General features: G+C 49.1%; 4 protein-coding genes across 5 annotated transcripts; 1 reads left to right on the plus strand and 3 right to left on the minus strand.

The window, feature by feature from the left end:
* The first annotated feature begins 139 nt into the window (after positions 1–139).
* LOC128274858 (transmembrane protein 214-A) lies at positions 140–10,565 on the plus strand. The gene is made up of 8 exons (XM_053013189.1): positions 140–251; positions 541–1,387; positions 1,942–2,237; positions 2,311–2,522; positions 7,635–7,958; positions 9,273–9,395; positions 9,460–9,590; positions 9,737–10,565. The coding sequence occupies exons 1-8, from the start codon at positions 140–142 to the stop codon at positions 9,849–9,851; spliced, it is 2,160 nt and encodes a 719-aa protein (XP_052869149.1). The 3' UTR covers positions 9,852–10,565.
* A 728-nt stretch (positions 10,566–11,293) lies between these two features.
* On the minus strand, positions 11,294–12,120 carry LOC128274859 (uncharacterized). The gene is made up of 3 exons (XM_053013190.1): positions 12,037–12,120; positions 11,571–11,784; positions 11,294–11,499 (listed from the first exon to the last, which is right to left on the minus strand). Exons 2-3 carry the CDS (start codon positions 11,781–11,783, stop codon positions 11,407–11,409), a joined length of 306 nt encoding a protein of 101 aa, XP_052869150.1. The 5' UTR covers position 11,784; positions 12,037–12,120; the 3' UTR covers positions 11,294–11,406.
* A 311-nt stretch (positions 12,121–12,431) lies between these two features.
* On the minus strand, positions 12,432–13,359 carry LOC128273496 (gametocyte-specific factor 1-like). Its single transcript, XM_053011466.1, has one exon. The coding sequence runs from the start codon at positions 13,317–13,319 to the stop codon at positions 12,582–12,584; it is 738 nt and encodes a 245-aa protein (XP_052867426.1). The 5' UTR covers positions 13,320–13,359; the 3' UTR covers positions 12,432–12,581.
* A 1,827-nt stretch (positions 13,360–15,186) lies between these two features.
* Positions 15,187–21,326, minus strand: LOC128275695 (myotubularin-related protein 14). Of its 2 annotated transcripts, XM_053014284.1 has the most exons (7): positions 20,743–21,326; positions 18,409–18,928; positions 17,594–18,335; positions 17,152–17,517; positions 16,478–16,588; positions 15,759–16,196; positions 15,187–15,675 (listed from the first exon to the last, which is right to left on the minus strand). In XM_053014284.1, the coding sequence occupies exons 1-7, from the start codon at positions 20,833–20,835 to the stop codon at positions 15,519–15,521; spliced, it is 2,427 nt and encodes an 808-aa protein (XP_052870244.1). In that variant the 5' UTR covers positions 20,836–21,326; the 3' UTR covers positions 15,187–15,518. The 2 variants fall into 2 exon arrangements, with proteins under 2 accessions (XP_052870244.1, XP_052870245.1); XM_053014285.1 differs by lacking the exon at positions 16,478–16,588.
* Positions 21,327–21,351: the final 25 nt, after the last annotated feature.

The raw sequence follows: 21,351 nt of genomic DNA on the forward strand, positions 1-21,351 counted from the left end.
GTGGTTGACATAGTAAATATTATATGCTGTTTCCATCTTGCCATCATTGATTGTTCTCAAGACGTGATTTTATCGTTGGTTGGGTTCGACGTGTTGGCACAATCGAAAAAGGAGAAAGAAATAAAAAAGACTCCACATCATGTCTTCCGAATGGGCGGTTGTTGGCAAACAGAAGAAACCCCGAGAGCAGAAGGGTGACAAAAAGTCTCAGAATGCATCGGCGAGAGCGCCAAAAATAGAAGATAGTGCGGGTAAGTTTGGAACGGTTGGATGGCCTCCCTTCTGATAGGTTGGGTCGGTCGGAAAGCGATGTGATCTGGGGCACTGCGGCTCCCACCATAGTAACCCATTAAAAGATAGATGCTACCGTGGTAGGTTCCGATTTGGCCAACTTTGATGCATCCGTTCAGTGTAGAGTTTGCCGGCGTACACGTCGCACACCCGACGCGTTTGGTTGTCTTTTGAACAGTTCTCAATACTAATCGATACGTTGATCGTTTCCCGCGTTCGCATCCGGTGGCTTTGCGAATATATTTTTAGCTGAAATGGATACATTTCGTTTGCTGTACGCCGATCTGAAGGACGAGATAACGGCTAGACTGATCGCGCTCAAGGACAGCAAAGAGAAGGCTGAGGCTAGCACAGCGAGCGGCCCACCGTCAAATGGCCCCAACCATTCGTCTACTCCTACTCCTGTGCCAGGACAACAGCAGGCGGCACGTACCAATAGCAAACCGAAGGATCCAGAAAAAGGCAAACGGGCCATTGTTCAAACGAAGCGACTTTTCAAGGATTTGGATGCTGCGCTCGCAGACATCGAAGCCGACGAATTGAAATCACAGCTCATGGCGGTGAACGTACACTTTAAAGACAATCATTTGATGGTGCTGAAAGCGCTGACCAGTTCTCTGAACGAAAAGTTGCGCGTCAAGGAGTGTGACCCCGTGTACGGGGGAACATCGAAAACCTATCCGTACGACGCCCTACCGACGGATGTGCGGAAGGTAATCGACGATTGCATTGAGCGGGCGGGCGAGGAGAATGTGAAATATTTCTACGACCTTACCTTATCCAATCTGGCCAGCGATATGAACGCCTCTTTGCCATACCATGGCCACAAGCTGATACTCCAGGCGATTGCTATTCACCATCCGCCTGCCTGCGTCAACAATCTAGCGCGCAACGCCATTCTCCGCAATTCGTATCAAAATCGCAGCCACATTGGCCTTAGCTTGCTGTGGGCTCTCGGCCAGGGAGGATACAAGGATCTGAACGTCGGTTTGAAGGTGTGGCAAGACATAATGGTGCCGGTACTTGACTTGAAAAGCTACAGTGAATTCGTGTGCTCGTATGCCAACGGCATAGTATCGGGAAACACCTCGCAAAGGTAAGTGAACGTTGGCAGCAACAGCCGACCTTTCTTAATTCGGATAAAACTCGGAGATTAACCGATGTGTCCCGATATCTACCCAAAGAAAACATCTATAAACCAATGCCCTTTTCCGAAACGAAATCCGTTTTTATTACCACGCACATTAGTGGAAGGTTAAGTTACGGCCGCTGCGGTCTTCGTTTCGAACGTAGCGGTGGCCATTTGTGTGATTATGATGTGAAAGGATTATATCCTCGAATGGCTTTTTTGAGATTCTTAGTCTTTTCCCCCCGTAACGGCTATTGCCTGAACGATGTCGCAACGCAACGTGGCCACAAAAGAGCAACCTGTTGTTGCGAAACGTATCGTATTTCACCGGCAACACAAAGCCACTTTGGGCATTTTTATTGAATGCCATTCCGACCCCGGGGAAACCCGGCACGACATCTATAAAATTCCATCAACATCTACCAACTATCTTGTGCGACCGACCCGTCTGCCCGAGACGGACCATCTCATTAATCGTTACAAACGACCTTTTTCGGTCGCTGTCTTGCGCTTATTTATAGACTCGACCTAGGAAGTAGCGAGTTCCTTACCATACTGAGCTCGATGACGCAGCCGAAGAAAAGTGATGATCTGGAAAGTGCAGCCCGCCAGCTGGTAGAGCAGTACGTGATCGGATCACCGAAGCCATCGGCCACCTTCACGGTGCTATTCAACAATGTCTCTTTCATCACGCGCCCGACCATGATACACTACGGGATGGCGCTGTGCCTGTTGGAGGACCCCGAGTGTGCGACGGTGTGGATGAAACTGTACCGGAACCACCTGCAGACATCGCTAGGGATATTGAACTTTTTGCGTAAGTTTCCCGGGGGTGGATTTACGGGCAAGGGTTTCGTTTCTCAACGACCTGTTCCGTCGCACCTTCACAGTTGGCTCAACGTACCGAAGTCGTCAGGTTCTCGAGCAACAGGATGGGGCCACGCAGTTGGCGGTTTACACGTGTCGCCCAGATGTGTTCGAAGAGCTCTTCTGCGAGGAACATTTTTTACAGTTTCTGACAAATGTGGACACCACCAGCAAGGAGTTGAATGTGACGAAAAAGGAAGTGGAAGTGCTGAAATCGATCACAGCGGTAGTGAAGGTAGGAAGATTCATATTTTAACAAAGCAAAAAATTGATTTGGCAAGAACAGCCGTTTAACAGACGGTTCGCTTGCACACCTCAACCGTGGGCTTTAAACGGTGCACGCCACTGGTCTGACGTTTGCCAAGCGAAGGGGAAGTTTGCCAACGCGAAACACGCTCTGACAACACGGCGGTTCGCGACACTGCTTTGGCATCATTCGTCGGTCGTTAAGTGTCATTGATTTTGTGCTTGTGCATCGTGAAGCCACGCATTTCGTCATTGCCAGTTTTTTCCTTCACACACACAAACCTTCCTCGGTCGGCAAGGAAAATAGGTTCCGCTTGTTTCGTGTGCCACGGTTGGTTTCGGAGCAGCGTTTAGGATAAGCGGCAAAAGTGTTTTCCCTTTTCAAAGTAGGCGTCGTCGTTGGGTCGGCAAAGGGTAAAACAACAGCCCAACATAACGCTGCGACGGCGTTGTTCCCCGCGGTGTAAGGGTGCGGCGGTTAGGGGCCCGCGCCGCGCTGTATCCCGTGTGTGAATGTGTGTGCGCGCGTGCGTGTGCGTTTGTGTCGTTTCCAGAATTTCAACAAAAGTTCCCAAAATTTCGTCTCATTTTGAGAAATTTTCTCGCTGTCCACTGTGTGGCTCCTTCGGTTAATCGGTTTCCTCCAGAAAGGGGACGTTTTCTTTCTGTTTTACTTCGCAGCAAGCCGTGCTCACGAGACGAAGTTGAATAGGGAAGCGGAGCGGACACCGATCGGCAATGAAAGACCTCTGTTTGTTCAATTGAAAGGCGTGAAGTTTTCGGCAGAAGTTTAACCACGGGAAGACCCGTCTCGGCACTCGTCCGCACGTTGAATGTGATTAAATTTTCGTCCCGTGAACCTAATGGCGTGCGCCGCGGAGTGACGTGAGAGGAAAAATCGATAACGATCCCACCGATTCTAGCGCGCTCGTTCTGTGCCGACACGTCGTGCCTTCGTTTGGCCCAAAAATTGGTGGCCTCAGCTGGTGCGAGTTTTCGTAGCAACATAGTAGAGAACGGCAAAGCGGTCCGCAGTGTCGTGGCAAACCCATAAAAGGGAAACTTTCGGCTGGTCGCCCGTCGGAGTCTCTAACGTTTAACTGAGAAAGCGAGAAAGTAGCAAGCTTTCTACTAACAAAGCGCCGTGCCCATCGCAGGCTCACGAGTGGGGCTCTGTGCAGAAGCCAATCGGCCTTAGATCGCTGTGTTAACGATGTGAGAATCAGCGGCCAGTCGATCGGCGAATGCATTTAGCATCAACTGGCCCATACTTTCTTCGCGCAAGAGTTGTTAGACACGATGCGAAACGAATTTTCTCGCACCACGAATCGGTTGCGATGGCGCATGGTACGGCAGTGGTGCGAACGGAAGTGGCAATGGTGGCGGAAAGAATGTTGTAATCTATGTAAATACAACACGCTATTCACCGCGCAGGTGCCCATCGATGAATCGTATGGCCGCCCTTCGCCCGCTGCCAACCGAACAGAACTGGCGGAACCGCCGCCCACGTTTGCGTACATTCTTGTTATCACTTTCTTTATCGCACGCATGCCGGTGGCGCGTAAAGCAACGCGGTTTTTGACCCGGTCGGTGCCGTGACACTTTTTCGCCGGTTCGTTACGGGGGTTTGGCCGGTTCTAAATAATCTGCCACAATGGGCACACAGTGTTCAACATTGCTGAAACTGTTCAGTCTACCTCTCCGTGGAACACAAAGCCTAGAAAGCCCAGATGTTTGTCAAAAGAGACTCCCTTTAGCCCGCTTTCCATCACATAACATACACATACACAGACGAGGCGTCACCTCCTCGCCGTAACGGGTGTCTTCGCCTTCCTATCGCGCCTTACGGCGGGTCCGTTCTTCTTCCGCGCAAGCCTTCGTGTTAAAAACCTGTCGCGCACGCTACGTAACGGCAACCGTCCGTCAACCGCTCGAAGCCTCGAGTCTAGGCAAGATTGTTTCGGCTTTCGAAAAGCCGCATCGCGTGGAATGTACCTACACGCGGCACCGTTCGTCCTGGGCTAAGAGAAATTGGGTGAAAGGGAGACCCCGTGGACACCGTTAAGTAATCGTGGCGCGCGGTGCTTCTTGCGCCTTCTTTACGCGTGCCACCGCGTGGTTGCTAACGTGGCCAACCGGCGCACTGGGTCGCGTTTTGTTGTGTGTGTGTGTCTGTTCGATGGGCCCGTACTTTGCCGATAGCCGGCAAATGTTGCAAAAAGGATTTCCCAATGCTATTACCCTGGCGGCTGCCCCTGTCCGTGCAATTAGCAGCGTTAATATGCACACCGATTTGTGGTCACATTAGAAAGTGTGGGCCAAAAATGCGTTCGGTGGACATTCGGTTTGTTCCACTTCAGACAGTTCAGTTTTTTTTGTAGCTTCCGGCGCTTCTCCGGCGCACCGGTGCTGATTTCATCAGTCCTATTCCGAGGCCTGTGACATCATGTGCCGTTCCATTCACGATCTCTCGCGATCTTGCCGAAGAAGGTGGCCCACGCCCCCCACCGATTGTGTTTACTTGACCGTGATTCGGTGTCGATCAAGATCGATCCCAGGGGGTGCATGTAAACTGTTTTATAGTGCACCACCGGCAGCGATAAATGCTGACCTTTGCTGGCCATAGCCGCTCTTTGATAAGGTCCAGTAAGGATAGGCCCAGTAACCACCGTAGCACCAGCCACACGGCACCGGGTGATTCGTGAAGACTTTCGATGGGCATCGTAAAGCGGAGATTTCATTAATCAACACACCATACATTCGCGTCGTCTTATCGCGATAACGTCCAGGGGGCAAACAGCTGTCTTGATGTGCGCCGCCGATCCATGTGGCCCGCTCTGAGTGGTGGATTCGGTGGGCATTTCGGGCATTTTGAAACGTGTACTTCGCAAGGCCCCCCGATAAGAGCAGAGCGCAATACATTGCGCCTGCTGATACGCGGTATCGGTAACGGCGTTGCCACACAGTAGAAGAGATGCAGAATCGGTGCACTCGAAGGACTAAAATAAGTCAGCCCGCGTGGCATTCCGGTAGAACGTGAAATTCAAGTTTGCTGCGGGACAGTTTCTCGTGCGTTTTGAATGCTCCATTGATGGTGTGTGGCGATCTACTTTCAGTTCAGGCCCTCATCATGCGCGATCAGCAAACTAAAATCAAAGTTTGTTTATCGCCAACAAAAAGTGGCCCATTTGTTTACCCCGGTTTATGGTGGGACGAAACCCGGCGCCTAGAAAAAACGCCATTTAACGAGGCGATCCTCCCTGGCACATCGTGGTGCAATGGTTCTACTTGTTGTGTAGGCCACTTCAAACTCGTTGCTTTAACCGGGTGCGGATCGTTGCACCCTCTGTTTTGTGCTGAAACGTTGTAAAACTCGGCGTCGAGTGCGGTGTTTCGTTCCAAAATTGGTTGGGCAGCAAAGTGATCGCGGCATGGCACACTTCGGGTCATTCTAGAGCAAGGATGACAACGTTTTGGAAAGGAAGCAACGAAGTAACCTTCGACGTGTTTACATCGCCTTCCACGAACACACTCCGGCGAATGAATTGTTTTCATCAATTTTGCTTCGAAAAATAATGCTTTACTGTCGCGTCGTCGCACTTACGACGTAATATCAGCCAGCACATAGCCCCGTCCGGTTGTCCGGTTCAACAGCGCTCGATGGTTGCAGAGGCGCTTAGTTTACGCCCTTGCGGCTTACGTAATTACAATACTCTCGCTCCTCTTGGTTGTGGCGGCGGGTCGTGTTTTGTGGCATCCTCTTTCCGCGCGTCGCGTACGATCGCAGGAAGGTAATCGATCGATTCGATCGAAGTTGTAACTTCTCACGAACGATTGTTATAAATAACCACGTTTCCGCGCGCAGTGACGAGCATCATCAAAGCAACATAGAAGTGTAGGGTGCTAACGATCGCTTGGAGCCGGGTTGGAGGGGCTGAGAATGATGCCTCACACTTACCATATGATAAACTCAGCTCAGCTCAAAGCGAGATCATTTCTATTGACGGAGGCACCGTGTTTGAGAAATTTTATACATTGTCCACGTTTAGATTATTGCCGGATGATAAAACGACGATAAAGATTGCTTAGCGAGGAAGCGTATCTCTTCGCGCAACTAGCGAAACGAATCGGCACCTTTAGCGGATGATTAGCTTCATTCGTTTATGCTAACCATGGCTTAGTGAGCTTAATGGAGAAGTTGCATTCGTGCTCTGTTTACGTTTCGGCACATCAGGCACCGGCCTAAGTTATCCTGACCGGTGAGGCATGCAGTTCCGACCACTAATCGCGCAATACCGAGCTTCAAAGGCTTCACATTGACCTTTGATTTATCGTGCTGATATCGAAAGAAGCAATTAAAAACTCGAAGATAACCTTACGGATTTGTACGGATACACAGAGGCCGAATTAGATCCTCACGCACGCTGCCTATCGATGGTTGAACGGAACCGGAGCGCTGGTCAGATCTCTGCAGCACTTGCATTCGGAAGAACATCATCCTGTTTCGAGCCCGTCGTTAGTTCTGCTCAGTGGAACCGAGTGTGAACGGCAACGAACGGCAGCAGAGTTTTAGTCTTAGGTCTAGTTTACGCCTCTAGAATCGAAAGTAATTTATCTTATTTTTGTGCAGCATTCGTTTTTTGTTCAGTACTACGTTGTTGTGTCGTGTCTCGTAGTCGTCTTGAACCCGCGCCAATAGCGAAGTCCTCCAGTCTCACATTCCAAACAAACCACAGCTCCACAGAGGGTTGATAAAAGTGCAAAGTGTTGCGTGCGTGTGTATAGAGCAAAATAGCATTTACCAGTCGTTCCTGAAACCGTTCGCCATAAACGCGTTCCGTGGTGGTGCCGCATTCCCGTACATTTCGACACATTCGTAATTAGATAAAGATGGCAGCAAAGGGCGCAGAAAAGAAAAGCCAGAAACAGAAGGCCCAGAACACTAACCAAAACCAGAAGAAGGTAAATTTGGGCTGAAGAAATGTCGCCCGTATTGTCGCTGTTGGGTGATTGTTTGAGCAACACAAGTTATTAGCCTCCAAAGCGCAGAAATTCAATCGTTAATTGTTTTCTTTCCGTTTCGCCCCCCGCATCGTTCTAGGAACTACAGCAGCAGGGAGGCAAATCGAAGAAGAAGCAATCGTCCAACAAAGGCCACAGTAAAGCTTCCTCCTCCGTGTTGTCCTGCCTCTGCAAGTTTCTCTTCGCCACATTCCTGCTGTTCGGGCTCACCGGTGCCCTGATAGGGTACGATACGTACCGAAGTGGCGGCAAGTTCGAGGCTTCGTTGACCGGTCAGACACTAAAGCAGGCCGGAGTGCTGCCGGCGGTGCAGGATGGGTGGACCTGCACGCTGAAGTATAGTGCCCGTGGCTACAAGTGGGCCGAGGCCAACGTTCCGGTCTACTACCAAGCGACGAGCAAGGTATGCGCAGCAGCGGAAAAACACCTTGGCGCTGGTTGTTTCCTTGCGATTTAATTTGTATATTCAACTAGCTGATCCCGGCGCGCGTTGCCACGCCTCATTTCATCCTCATTTCTTGATTATCCGACGTTTCAACGGACTTTCTGGTGACGTATCCGATCAGCTTCCCTTTGCATTTCCCGTTACTTCTACCTTTCAGACGATCGGGCTTCCCGGTGACGTATTTGTTCAGTTTCCCTTTCCTCCTCCCGTTACTCTGTTCCGAATGATAGGGCTTCCCGGTGATGTATCCGATTGGCTTTCCTTCCCGCTTCCCGGTGGATACATGGCAAAACTCGCACCAGCTAAATTTGACTCAAATGTTTGAACACTTTTCGAATTTTGCTGCAATTTACCTTAATTTTGTATGGGAGCCACTCTTTTTAAAGTGGCGAAGGGTTTCAAAAATTCACCAGAACATTTCCTCTTCCCAAAAACTCCCACCTGCAGAATTTGGTTCGATTTGTTCGAAAATAACCCGAATTATGCTGAATTTTATGTTATGTTTGTATGGGAGCCCCTCTCCCGGGAGGTGTGAAATGTACTTTTTCTACTATATGATCCTAATTGCAATCTAGAAGGCTGTAGCAGTACGTTGCTATCTCTCTCTTTCTCTCTCCCCCTCTCCCTCTCTCTCTCTCCCCCTCTCCCTCTCTCTCTCCCTCTCTCTCTCTCTCATTTTCTCTTTCTCCCTCTCTCCAGCCCTCTCTTTCCCTCTCTATCTCTCTCTTCCTCTCTTTCTCACCTTCTTCAATAATTAAACGCAAACTATGCAGTTCCCCCCAACATCACACTACTTCAAGCTGGATGGAATGAGGGGTGGTGATAGGTGGAAGAAGGAAGGAAAAGGTTTTTAAGTGAAACCAATCGATTTAGAGACCACCAAAACCTAAGAAACGATACCCATATTGCCCTAGGACGTATTTTAAGGATTGGAGTTGTATGGGGACCCCCCCTTCCTCTCGTCCTGCAAGAACCAAATTTCGTCACATGGTTTCTCAGGTGACCAGCAACCATTGTGCAAGTTTTGATGAAATTCGATTCATAACTTGTGGAGCAATTGATGTTTTTAACAGTTAGTTGTATGGGAGGGCAAAGAAAGAGGGGGGTGAGGGGTTTCTAACCATGATAACGACACTCCCCGGCCCCTAAAACCCCTGTATACCAAATTTCGAGTCAATCGGTCCAGTAGTTTCGGAGTTTACTTGAGACATACAGACAGAACTTGAATTTTATATATATAGATTGGACACTTCCTACCTTTTGTGTTTCTAGGCTCTAGGACCATACGTAGAATTTTCGATAGAATTCAGTAAAGTTCTCTGGAATGGTGCCAAGAAGGGCGTCGCGAACGCCAAGCTGCTGGTCCAACAGAAGCTACCAGTGGTGGCCGATTTTGTAAGTATCAAGCTATGTGCATGCTCTCGAGTGACCGTTTAATGCATTGTTTAAAATCACGCAGGTCGAACAGTACGCACCGGGACTACCGAAAAAAATCGGCGACGCTGCCTGCTCGTCCTGGGACGCTCTCTGCACGTTCACCGCCAACGCCTACAATCATACTGTAGAATTCTTCAAGACAAAGGTGTTTGTGTAAGTGTATTGTACTGAAGCCATTGCACTTTGTCGCTATCGTCTCCATTGTTCTGTTCCATTAGTTTCTGAAAATAGTGACAGCAAACCTACACAAACTACTAAGCCATACTAAAGCATTTTGTTGCGATTCTTTCTCCTTCTAGTGGGCAGCTTTCGGCGGAAAATTTGGGAAAGTGCTTCAACAGTACCCAACAGGCTGCTGTTCTGTACTATAGATGGTTCAACGATCAGGTCGATTTTTACGCAAAGATCAAGTAGAGTGGTCAGCGCGTCACGCATACCGGGGACAAAGCAGCAGCAGCAGCGGCAGCACCATTACCGCAATCACACCACTACCACCACCATCAGAAAGCATGCTTCTCTCCGCAGTGTTGCGCTTCTGCCCATTGTCCGTGCCCTGAGTGACTCTTGGTGCTCTAGGAGGTTGATCCTCACTGGAAGCACAAGGCGGACGCGCATGGGAGAGATTTAGAGACTTCGGAGGCCAAAGTGGAAGTGGGAGAAAGAATTGAATAAGAAAACGATACGGAAGACCGACAAAAGGATTTGTTTCTAGCAATAAGCAGATGATCGTGGAGAAAAAAAACACTGTGGATTAATAGCAGGAGCTATCAGCATGGATCGCATATTGACACGGAGCCAGAGCCCCCCCCTCCATTACTCATTCGCGCGCGTAGAAGCTCAAAGTTACATTCAATCAGAACAGTGAATAACGACCGAAGATGACCGCGGTCAGTAGCCATCAGGAGTACAGTGTGTTTACGAGAATTTTTGTGTTTTGATAAATCATTTAATGAAAAATAAAATGATCAAGCATCTCTTACGAAAGACCTAAAAAGATTGAACAACGAGGTGGGCACGACGAGTGGTGCGTGCTGATGGGTGAACTCTTCCTTTCTCGAAACTTCGTTTCAGTGTATAGAACATGATCAATCAGGTGCTGAGATTATGTTGGTGCGAGGAAAAATCGGGATGTTCAAATAAATTGCACATAAATTGAGGAAATGTTGAACGAGTGTTCTATAAGTGAAGCCAAAATCATCTTCAAAGCAAACAATCTTAAACCAGCAGCAGCTCCAGAAGGCATTCCTGAACAGCAGATCTCCGTTAAAGACAGTTTTTCCGACATTTTTTTTTCAATCATTTAGGACTACACAGCAATTCCGACAGAGGAAATTTGTATGACTTTTCGTTTCAGAAACAAGGTTCACAGCAAGTAAAGTGATGGGTATTGATAGTATCTGTACATGAGTTGTTAATTTTTATATCGGCCCATTTCTGTCGGCAGCTAAGATCGCAAGAAAGAACACTTATTTCCACCGATAATCAGTTCGAGACGAAGTATCTTTATGTAGGTGTGCGTAAGTGCATGTACCGAACCACCGATCCCGAATCGTGTATCCAACCTGGACACTCATTCGAAGGGCATATCGAAACGGGGCATCTGCGTGTTGCAGTTGCCATGTGTTGGTACCAGGTATAAAGATAAAGATCGAGAGCTGTAAGATCAATCTACGGTGAAACGTTACATTCAATTCATGAAGCCGCTGAGGCTGGGTGGAGCTCCATACTGTAGGGGTGATCGTTATATTAACAAATGTGTGTGTCGTAATGGTAGAACGCAATGAAGTGGGCAAACTTTACTCCAGATAAGGTTAGCCGAAGAAGATGGAATAATAAAGAGCGTGACCAGAAAGAGCTCGATGGTTCAAATCTCGCACTGAAAGAAAGTTGTTCAAGTGGCAATTAAATGTATTCCATCTTTAAATTTACAAGGAATCATCGTGTGTCCCTCTATTGTTTGTCGTTCGATCTAGTAGGCATCTACGCGCGGTGGCGGAGCGTAGTATTCGTCTCCCTTTCGTTCTCCCTTCCATCCTTGGCGATGTCTTTCCATTCGCATGGCCTAACAAGAATCAGAAGAAATATAATGGCCAACGTTCGGTTGTGATTACTGGTCTGCGTCCCGCTACCTACCCGGAATCTGGCGATCTGTTTGTTCATGAACGCACACTCCTGAAAATCGGCCAGCAGATCGGCACACTTCTTGGCGCCTCGCACCGTACCGTACGCTTCCAGGCAGTCGATGGAAGCCATCTCGAGCGGACCACATTTGTCGTACTGCTGGAAGTTGACCATCGACGCGGTCAGGTCGGTGAATGGCGAACGGAAGAATGGCCCGAGAGACATCCTGTTTGGGGAACCAAACCAGTGAAAGGAGTAAGTATCAGTATTTTGCTAAACGGCCATGGAGTAACATCAAAATAAAGCATCTGTGATGTAACGGTGGAGTAAGCCGAGCATACTAATTTATATCCTTTCATTCCGTGGCAACCACTGATCAGTTTTCGAAACAGTTAAGCTTAAGGGCCACAGATCAACACGCTGGAGTGTTTTTCATGCTGAACGTGGAATTTGGTGAAAGAAAATGATAAAGTATTACCTTGCAACTTATTAATACACAATTGTTTTCGGAAATTTCCTACGAGCAACTGTGGGGCTGTCAAATCCGACAAGCAATGTCAATAATCATGGCAGTGTTGCCAAAGAAGTTTTCGAAGTGGAAATGAGAATGTTTATTTCGTTTCCGAAACCCACAGTAGTTGAATGTGGGTTCTTAAGATGGCCAAATTTTACTCAAGCCAACAAGTAATTAAATTGCCGCACAGTTCCATCAGATTAGACAACTCCAGCCACACAGAACATACAGTCAATTTAAAATTGTCTTCTCTTAAAAACGTATTTATTGCGTGCGTTAGACGGTTTTGTAAAAAACTATTTATTGATTGGTACTGGAATTGTTTCATTTGTTCAGTTTCAATTATATAATTAGCTTCCATATATGCCTAGGGGGTAGGATCGTAGGATTCTTCGATCGCAACCTTTGTTTAAAAATGTTTTACTTCGCGCCTTAGTTGTAAGGATGTCTTCTCGCAACTCTCGCTATCAATGCCGTCGAAAGGATTGCTCTTACGGACGGTGTTTGGGTTAGTCAAATTCGTGGGATCGATATTTGCCGACAGTTTGCTTCTGAGAGTCTCTCGCGTGTTGTTCATTTTTGGTGCTTCGATCATACGGTGTCCCACGATGAGAACTGTGTTCTTGCCGCCTTGCAGGTCCCGCTGCCTTTCGTGCATCGTGAGGTTCCATTTTTACCATGATGGGTTGCACATCTTTCGCTTCGTTGATCGTCGAGGTTGCGGTACTTTCCGTGTCACTTTCCGAAAGCGGTTCCCGTTTCAGTGGTGCACTTTCTTCCCCTTCAACTTCATCACCCTGAGGGTTTTTCAATCCTATCAGCTTGCAAGGAGCGGGAACTATGAAGGTGGGATCGTTTTCTTGTCGCTTTTTGCAGTACTCTACCGGATTGTATGCCTTGCAATTATCATCCTCCCAGCATTCTTCGTCTTCCTGCAGCGATCCCGAGGCGACGGCTTCCGATGGAGTGTTTAGAATCAGGTCCAGTACGGAATTCGATTCGCTGCTCGCCTGGCCCGAAGCGGTTGTCGACACGGTCTTCTGGTACAATTCTAGCTCTCCCCGACTAGGACAGGTTCGGAGATGTTCTTTAATCTTTTCCTTCGGCATCATGTGGTAGGAATTGAGGGGACAGCGTTCGAGCTTAATTTCCGGGTTCTGTCGTTGGCATTTAACAAGGTGTTTGCCGAACGTCTTGGGCGGAACTTGATGCAACCGATTAAACGGACACTGCATATAGTCAGACATTTTACGGCACTATTTCCGTTTACGTTTTACTTTTTTCGACTGACACACTTAATTTGGCTGATTTCCTAGCAACCGCGGAATGTTGAATGTTGGTTTGTTGCATGCCCGGCCGCGTCGCATCGCACGTCATTTAGTTTGGTTGTCATTTTTCGGGCTTGGACACAGAAAATAAACAATAATGCCCTCAAAGGCCAGAAATCACTCCTGTTTTTCTATGTTTGTCATGTAAATGTAAATTCGTCCTATTTGCCGGATTCAAGTGGATTGGATGATTCGGTGTCAAAGCTGGGAACAAAATGAATTGTTTGTTAGTAGAAAGTAGCGATCGCTTCGACGAAATACCGAACGTGTGCCGTGCGTGCAAAAGCACGGTTGTGAAAACATCTATTTGGCGCTACAAGGATAGGTTTGAAGCGTGCACTGGCCTGCAGGTTGGTAGACTGGACTGGGGACGGTAGAGTTCGCGGGTCTGGCTGTCTTGTGCTAATAAAGTTTCCTTACACCCCGGCAGATCTCACCGACGGACGGATTTCCATCTATGATATGCGGTCGCTGTGTGACCCTGTTGAAAATCGTGTATGATTTCAGGACCATGTGCCTAACAGCCGATGCCAGCTGGCGGACAGAGACAGGAACGGGTGCTTCGAGAACTTCTGATTGTTGTAGCAAAGCGGATCTTGTAACAGACCTCCTGATAAACGAAGACGTGGATTGCAGTTTCATCGAATGCGAGACCCTCGAACAGGAGGAAGAAGTGGTGGAGGTAAATCCACTTTCACCAGTCGGTCGCGTTAATATTGAACATGATGCCGATGTAACCATGTTGCCGAACGGTGAGGAGACGATTTATGAAACGCCGGTGTCGTACGATGAAGGGGTAATCCCCGAACAGTATGATCAAAATGAGGCCCAGAACGACACAAAGGAAGAGTCTAGCGGCAGGTGTAGTCCCCTGCTGGTGGTGGTGCCGTTAAAAGTGTCGCCTACAAAAAGAGGCTCCAAAAGTGACCCTAAACAACGATTCCCCTGTTTGGACTGTAGAAAATCGTTTTCCAATAAACCCAATCTGTATCGCCACTTGATTTCACACAACGGCCAAAAACCGTTTCGCTGTGACATTTGCGGAAGCGGCTTCACACAGAGCGGATCACTCAAGCAGCACAAGTTGATCCACGAGGGCATTAAAAACTACACGTGCTCCGTTTGCAACGATAGCTTTACGCAGGGAAAATCTCTCAAGCTGCACATGCACCGGCACACCGGAGAAAGGCCTTACCCTTGCCAGTACTGCCCGTCACGTTTCCGGCAGAAGGGTTGTCTGATGCGCCACCTGCGTGTCCACGCACGACGCGTTTTCCTGCGCACAAAGTCCAAAGAAGCCAAAGTTTCGTTTGGTGGCGTGACGAAACCCATGACTGAGTTAGAAAAGTTATACAATTAAGATTAATCTAAATGCTCCGATTTTTATCACTCCAACATTGGGAGAATGCAGCAGGTTCATGCTACAACAGAGAACCAATGTTTATCTTCCGCGAGTAGTAATGATGGGACAGTTCCATGTTTGAAAAAAAAAATGGGGACCTGTGCACAAAAAATGACAATTCTTTAGCTTCATTACTAACATTAAGCGAGCTATGTTTATATGTGCTAATGTGATTTATCTCTAGAGTATTGCGTGTATTAACATAAGTTATATGTTTTTAGTTTTTCCAGTCATGCTTAGTGGATATTCTATTATCCAGGCATTGGTCTGGCGTATTTGGAAAAGAGGCTTTTACGCCGTGAAAAGCAAGATACAGAATGTGCATTACCGAAAGCATTTCCTTTATAACTTAGACAATGTAGTAAAAATACAAACACACCTTGGTACAATCAGTGTTCTGCTTTTTATTAGAACAAAACAATCACCCGCTTCCGGAAAGGGGTGCAAACACTGCCCCTGAGTTACACGCGTCGCTTACGAATAAGTTTTATAAATTCACAGAACCAATAGACAGAAAAGGGAACTAACAAAAAGTTAAAATGAATATAAAAAAAAACAGACAGTGTGTTTCAATTCCAAATACGCTCCGAGCGGAAGACTTTCTTTTTTCACTTCCTGACTCTCTCTCACACACACACAAAGGCTACACGGTGTCCACCGATGGGGGGCATGGAGCGCGTGTGGAGGAGCAGAAACGGTCGACGGCCCAACCACAATCAAACCGAAGTCCGGTGAGCGAGCCCCACTTTTTCCGCAAAATTACCGAGCAAGCTACCGAGCGCGGAATCGGGGACGGTTTTGAACTTGAACGCAATCGTCGAGTAGTAGCAGTTGTAGAATAGGGTGCGCACCTGATTTAAACGTTCGCGGCGCCTAAAACGAGCGAGCAGAAAATGCAAAAAACAAACGATCGTCTCAGGCGGGTTATTCCGTCGGCGCTAATGATCGGTACTTACATGGCATAAAAGTCGTGACTGAAGGATGAGCTAAAACAATCGTCATCGATGATCGTACAGCAGCTAGAGTCCTGAGACGGCTGGTGCTGTGGATGGGACCCGTGTCCAAAGGGACCCGCCGCATGACAGTGGAGAGGAACCGCTGCCGGATGGTGCTGTTGGTTTGCGTTAGGGGTCGTGGCATTGAGGTTAGGATGATCGGTCGTCCGCCCGGCACACGGCGGCGGGTGATTGCTGTTGCTAAACAGATGGCTATATACATGGTGCAGCTGTTGTGGAGCACCTGCCCCGGCGGCATTGCACAGCTCCGTGGCCGAACCGGTACTGCGAAGGCTTCCGGTTCCCGATATCATCTGCCAGCTGCCGACCGACAGCGAGGATGTCGATTCTTGTCGCTGCCGCAACCTACTCGCTACCGGAACCGACACGGGACTAGTTCTGCGGAAGAAAGAAAACGACACGACACTCAAAACAGTTCCAGTGGGGGGCGCAGTGTCATTGAGATGGGAACAAGTGTTGACAAAGCAAAAGACTACGAAAAGCATCGGGATCACCCCGAGCGATCGGTCGATCCAATGGCAAACAAATCACAACAAGAGACAGTTGCAGCCCAGCTGCACTGGAGATTCAAGGGGGGACGAGGAGAACATAGAAACAGAGAGCTTTTCCGGACACCGCCAAACCGAACGGATGGCGGACGCCCCCGGGACACTACTAACCTTTTCTGTTGCGGTGACCAAGCGCAATGATTACTGAGATTAGTAGTACTATCGTTCGATATGCATCCAATACTGCTATTACTATCGTGACTATGCGCTAACCAGCCGTTACTGTGGAAAGGTTCAGAAGGGCGAAGAAATCGGGAAACGGAACACATCGGGCGGGATTCAGAGGGAGGGAGGATACATTGCCAAAGCATTCGCCCGACGGAAAATTACAGGGCGCGGGAGTGGAGAAAAGTGGAAAATATAAAGTAGGCAGGTGAGGAAAAAAAACAGATAAAATGCGTGAAATTTACTAAATGTTTGGTAAAAGCTGTAGAAATATTGTAGAAAGTACAGGAACAGGCTTTTTGGGTAGTACAATCTCAAGCTCTCGAGCATTATCGGCACGGAAGTGAAGCAAGTTTGGCTGGGAGTAGAATTTTGCCTATTCTATTTGGAGATTTTCCCTCCAAAAATCAAATGGAATGTAGTTTAGAAGAATTTCAGGGAGCTCTTCCAAAGAAAACAAATCTTGTGAAGAAATGGTGGCCAAACTGTGTTGGTGTAACGAGGTAAACCGAAACAGATTCTACAGACAGTGACTGGGCAAAACCATCCACCGATGCCAGATATCTCGAGAGTGCGATAGTGAGCCGTGCCATTGCTTTCGGTGCCACGTGCATGCTTACCCATTGGTTGCATTCAAACTGTCGTCATGCTGGTGGTGCTGGCCGCCGACGATGGGCCTTCCACTGCTCAGACTGTGATGACAATCGGGATGGTGGAGGCTCGAACCACCGATCGTAACGTTGATACCACCGGATCCGCTGCCACAACCGCCGCCGCCGCCTCCACCACCACCACCACCGATACTGATACAAGTCTGAGTGTCGTGTTGCGACGAACTACGACCGCTAAGGCAGCTGCAGGTGGAGTTCAGCGAAACGCTCGAGCCCCGACTTTCGCCATCGAGCAGAATACCGTCGAGCATGCTTTCGCTATCCGTTCGTATCACGCCTATGCTGCTACTGCCACTGCTATGTTTGCTTTTGGAGCTGTAAAAAACGGGGGTCAGTAAGTACGTTAGGGTAATGTTTTTATCGCGGCCGTGAAGGTTCAACCGCGGCGTACCGTTGTCCCAAGATGCTGTACTCATCCTCGGCGATGTACTTGAGCGCGTAGAAGCAGAAGAAAAATATCACCTCGCCCTTGTTTAGCCGATCGGGCAGATTGTGTCCAAACAGTAGCCAATCGTAGGCAATCGTGAAGTAGAGCATCTGGGCCGCACTTAGCGACTGGTGGATGGCTCCGTCCGCCCAGAGCGACAGTCTTAGCAGCGAAACGAACAACGGTGTGCGATCCCAGCCGCTGATACAGTGGATGAGCAGTCCGGAGCTGCTCTCCTGCAGATACTTGAGCAGCAGCTTCAGATAGTTTTGCGTGATCCGCACCAGATCCCAGTCCTTGTAGTTCTCCCAATCGATGTTGAGCAGTGCCGTTGCCGCGTCTTCCGGCACACCTATGCTGGCGTCGACGTGCGCCTGGGACCAGTCGAAGATCAGCCCCTCGCCTGAGTAGTTATTGTCGCGGTAGTCGCGGAAAAATTCACACCCCGGGTACGGGAGCGAAACGATGCGGAACTCGTTGTATCGCTTCTCTTTGTCCACCTTTTCCGACGACGTTACGTTCATGCCGAACTTGACCTTTTTCTTTTCCACCATAAAGTCCACAATTGTGCCCACGTTCAGTGTCTTCAGCAGTTTGATGTCTTGGCTGCGAACGCGATCGAACAGCTGCCAGTCGCTGTTGGTGATCGGCTCGTCCTCGAGCGTGTCCTCCGGCAGCGATGTTTCGCGTGCCTCGTAAGCATCCTCTGCGGGCAGGGATAAGAAAAGCGTTGCTCGTTAAAGCACCATTCCGTGACAGAGATGATCAACAGTACAAACCGTCCAGTGTTGGCGAGGTAACGGTCGAGTCTAGGCTGTAGAACAGGTAATCTAGCCCGGAACGTCCATAAATCTCGGGCCCTCCGGACAGTGTGGCCGAGCGGCAGATGTACTTGCCCTTGTACAGTATCACTGGCAGCGGGAAGCGGGCCCGGCAGCGGGCAAAGCGTGCTTTATTGATCAAATCACGCAACTTGTTTCCATCGTACGTGGTTTCGTAGATCGTTTGCTGCTGCTGCTGCTGAGCAGGGGGCTGTGGAGCGCTGGGGGGTTGCTGTGGCTGTGGCCACCGCAAGTCGCCGGCTAGGTTGCTTGGGCGGGGCAGGAAATCGCTGTTACCGAAACCGTTGGTGGCCGGTGGTTGAGTATTGTTGCTGCTGGTGAAGTTCTTGTACTCGTACTCCGGTATGAGCAGGTTGCTGGGATAGTGGGCCGATAGTTCACCGGTGCTGTTGCTGATCTCGATCACACTGTAGTCCTGTTGGAGTAGTACGTTACACCGATGCATAACGTCATTGCCCTGAAACAACGCAAAACGGTCCATCATTTTATCGTTCAACGAACCTGGATTTGCATGCTTCGCGGTTTGCTTGCATTCTTATCTTCAAGATATGTTCACCCGCACCGTTAACAGTGCAACAATGATGAGAAATAATTGTGAAAAAAAATGGGCGGTTTGGCGTTTCATCGAATTTGCGCTCGTTTTGCTCCAAATTCCTTCGTTCGCCCGTAGAAAGTCCGATCTATGGTTCAATGGTCTCGTGAAGTCTTTCAATACCATTTCACTCCGAGAAAGCTCATTAATGCCGTCGGTGTTCGATCTGTTTGCGATCAAAACAAGGTTGCGTGTGTGGAATGCATACCCACAAGTGTTGGCTTTTTAAATATTAACCACCAGGCCGGCCACCAAAGCTATTTGGAGACGAAAGAAGACGCGAACGTGCGAAATGGACTTTAATTGTCCTTGCCAACTACGCGTTATCATAATCGAGACGACAGAGCCAGCTCAACGTAAACAACGCTGCGACGCGGCGTAGGTTACTTCGACGTCTTTTGTCGGCACTGTTTGTTTTTCAGTTCGCCTTTTCCCCCCTTTTCATATCTGCAGTAATTGAAAATATTTTATGTGTTCTAAAAATACCATTTCATTTCCACTTTCCCTTCTGCTGCGGTGGCCACTTTCCACTCATGTGCTTTTTTCTATGTCAGATCCCTCCCGTGGCGTAAGAGTGATGGTGAAGCCCCACAGTCCACAGGTTGAGGAGGCAAGGATAAAAATAAAACACCCTCTCGGTCCCAGGTCGCGGATTTCCGCGACTTGGTCCGCCTCCGCACACCAGGCGAACGCCAAAACAAAGCAGGCCAGAGAATGCACTTTCTTTATTCGCAGCGCGCAGGAAGTTTTGTTTTGGTGGTGTGCTGGCAAGGGGCTTCTTTTTCTTCCTGTGTTTGCTCGCGGTGTGGTTTTTGTCCGCCCCAGCCCCACCGGGACAAGAAGATCGTTTCACTCCATGGCCATGGAGCCGCGTATCGGTCAAGCGAGTCTGGTTATTGCTTGCGGTTTCTCGATTGGAACCGAGCGCGCCATAAGCACCACGAACGTAAATCAGAGCAAGCCATGTAATATTATGATGTTCGACAAGCGCTCCACGGATGCGTGTGTATGTGGTTCGCGTGGTGTTTAGTGGTAGTGTTATGACATATTGTTTCTACAATCAATGAGCGACACTACCGCTCGGATGTACGATTCTTGACGATGAATTCCCTATCGAAGGCCGTGTTATTGGCTCTCGGATCCCGTGGGATCGGTCGCATTCACTCACACACCCGCCAATGGGTGAGTGTGTGATTGCGGATTACCGGACGGCGGACGGCGAACCGTGGCGCCAGCCCACGAGACCTTGTGGGCTGCTTATCGCAGCGTAAAAAACACGCAACAACACATCGAGGAACCGAGGACGTTTACGTCAACGTCACGCGAAATATGGGTGAATAGGTTGGGGTTATTACTGGCTAATCTAACGCTCTGGAGCATTACGGCACACTCTACACGAGGTCCCAGACAACCCGGGAATCGGGAATATCGTTTACGGGAGCGTGTGACAACAATTGCGCATTTAGGCACGTTGGTGGGTTCCTAGACACAAAAGACCTCCTTTCTAGCGAATCGAAGCGCCATTTCGATTATTCACCCACATGCCCTTGGAGTTTCATCGAATCGGCACGAACCGCGCGGAATCTCGCTCCATCTCTCTTTCTCGCCAGTCTGGGACCCCTTGTCGTTGCCTTTGGCTGCGCCCCCGTCTGTCCCTAACGGCACTCATGGTCACCTACATTTTCACAATCCTTTGCGCGGTACATATTCTTGGCGAAGTATTCCAATAACGATTGGATGTCTTGCGGTAAGATTAAGGTTTCGCAATTCATCCTTGCTTCTGCACATTGACGCCGACTGTTGGGAAAGGCGAGCACGCACGACGAACACGGCGCGGTGCTGTGATGTGGCAAACTTTCTGCGCTCGCTGCCTCCGCCGCTGTTGCTGGCGCTGCGTCTGGTGCACTGGGGACTGGGGACACACGTTGCGGAGCACACCGTAATTCGAAACTCTGGTGCTTGCCCGGTTCGTAAACACGGCCGTACACGCGTGCACCAGCTTTTAGGGACTCGTGGACGATACGCAACGCTGCTGCGGGGCTCCTCACACTTTTTTGCTACGCAGAACGCACACGCGACGCGGAAATGGACGGTCCACTTTCTCGACCAGGATACGCAAACAAAGTGGAAGCAGAATAGCGACACACCAAACACTGGTACCGCGACGACGAAGTACTGGCAAAATGGGCAAAACAGACGCAATTTTCACTTTGACCACCGCGAGATTTTACTTTTGCTGGCCAGAGCACCGAAACGAGCAGTCCGAATGGTTGTAGATTGTGTGTGGG

The sequence above is a fragment of the Anopheles cruzii genome, chromosome 3 (genome assembly GCF_943734635.1).
Source record: "Anopheles cruzii chromosome 3, idAnoCruzAS_RS32_06, whole genome shotgun sequence".
NCBI classification, from domain to species: domain Eukaryota; kingdom Metazoa; phylum Arthropoda; class Insecta; order Diptera; family Culicidae; genus Anopheles; species Anopheles cruzii.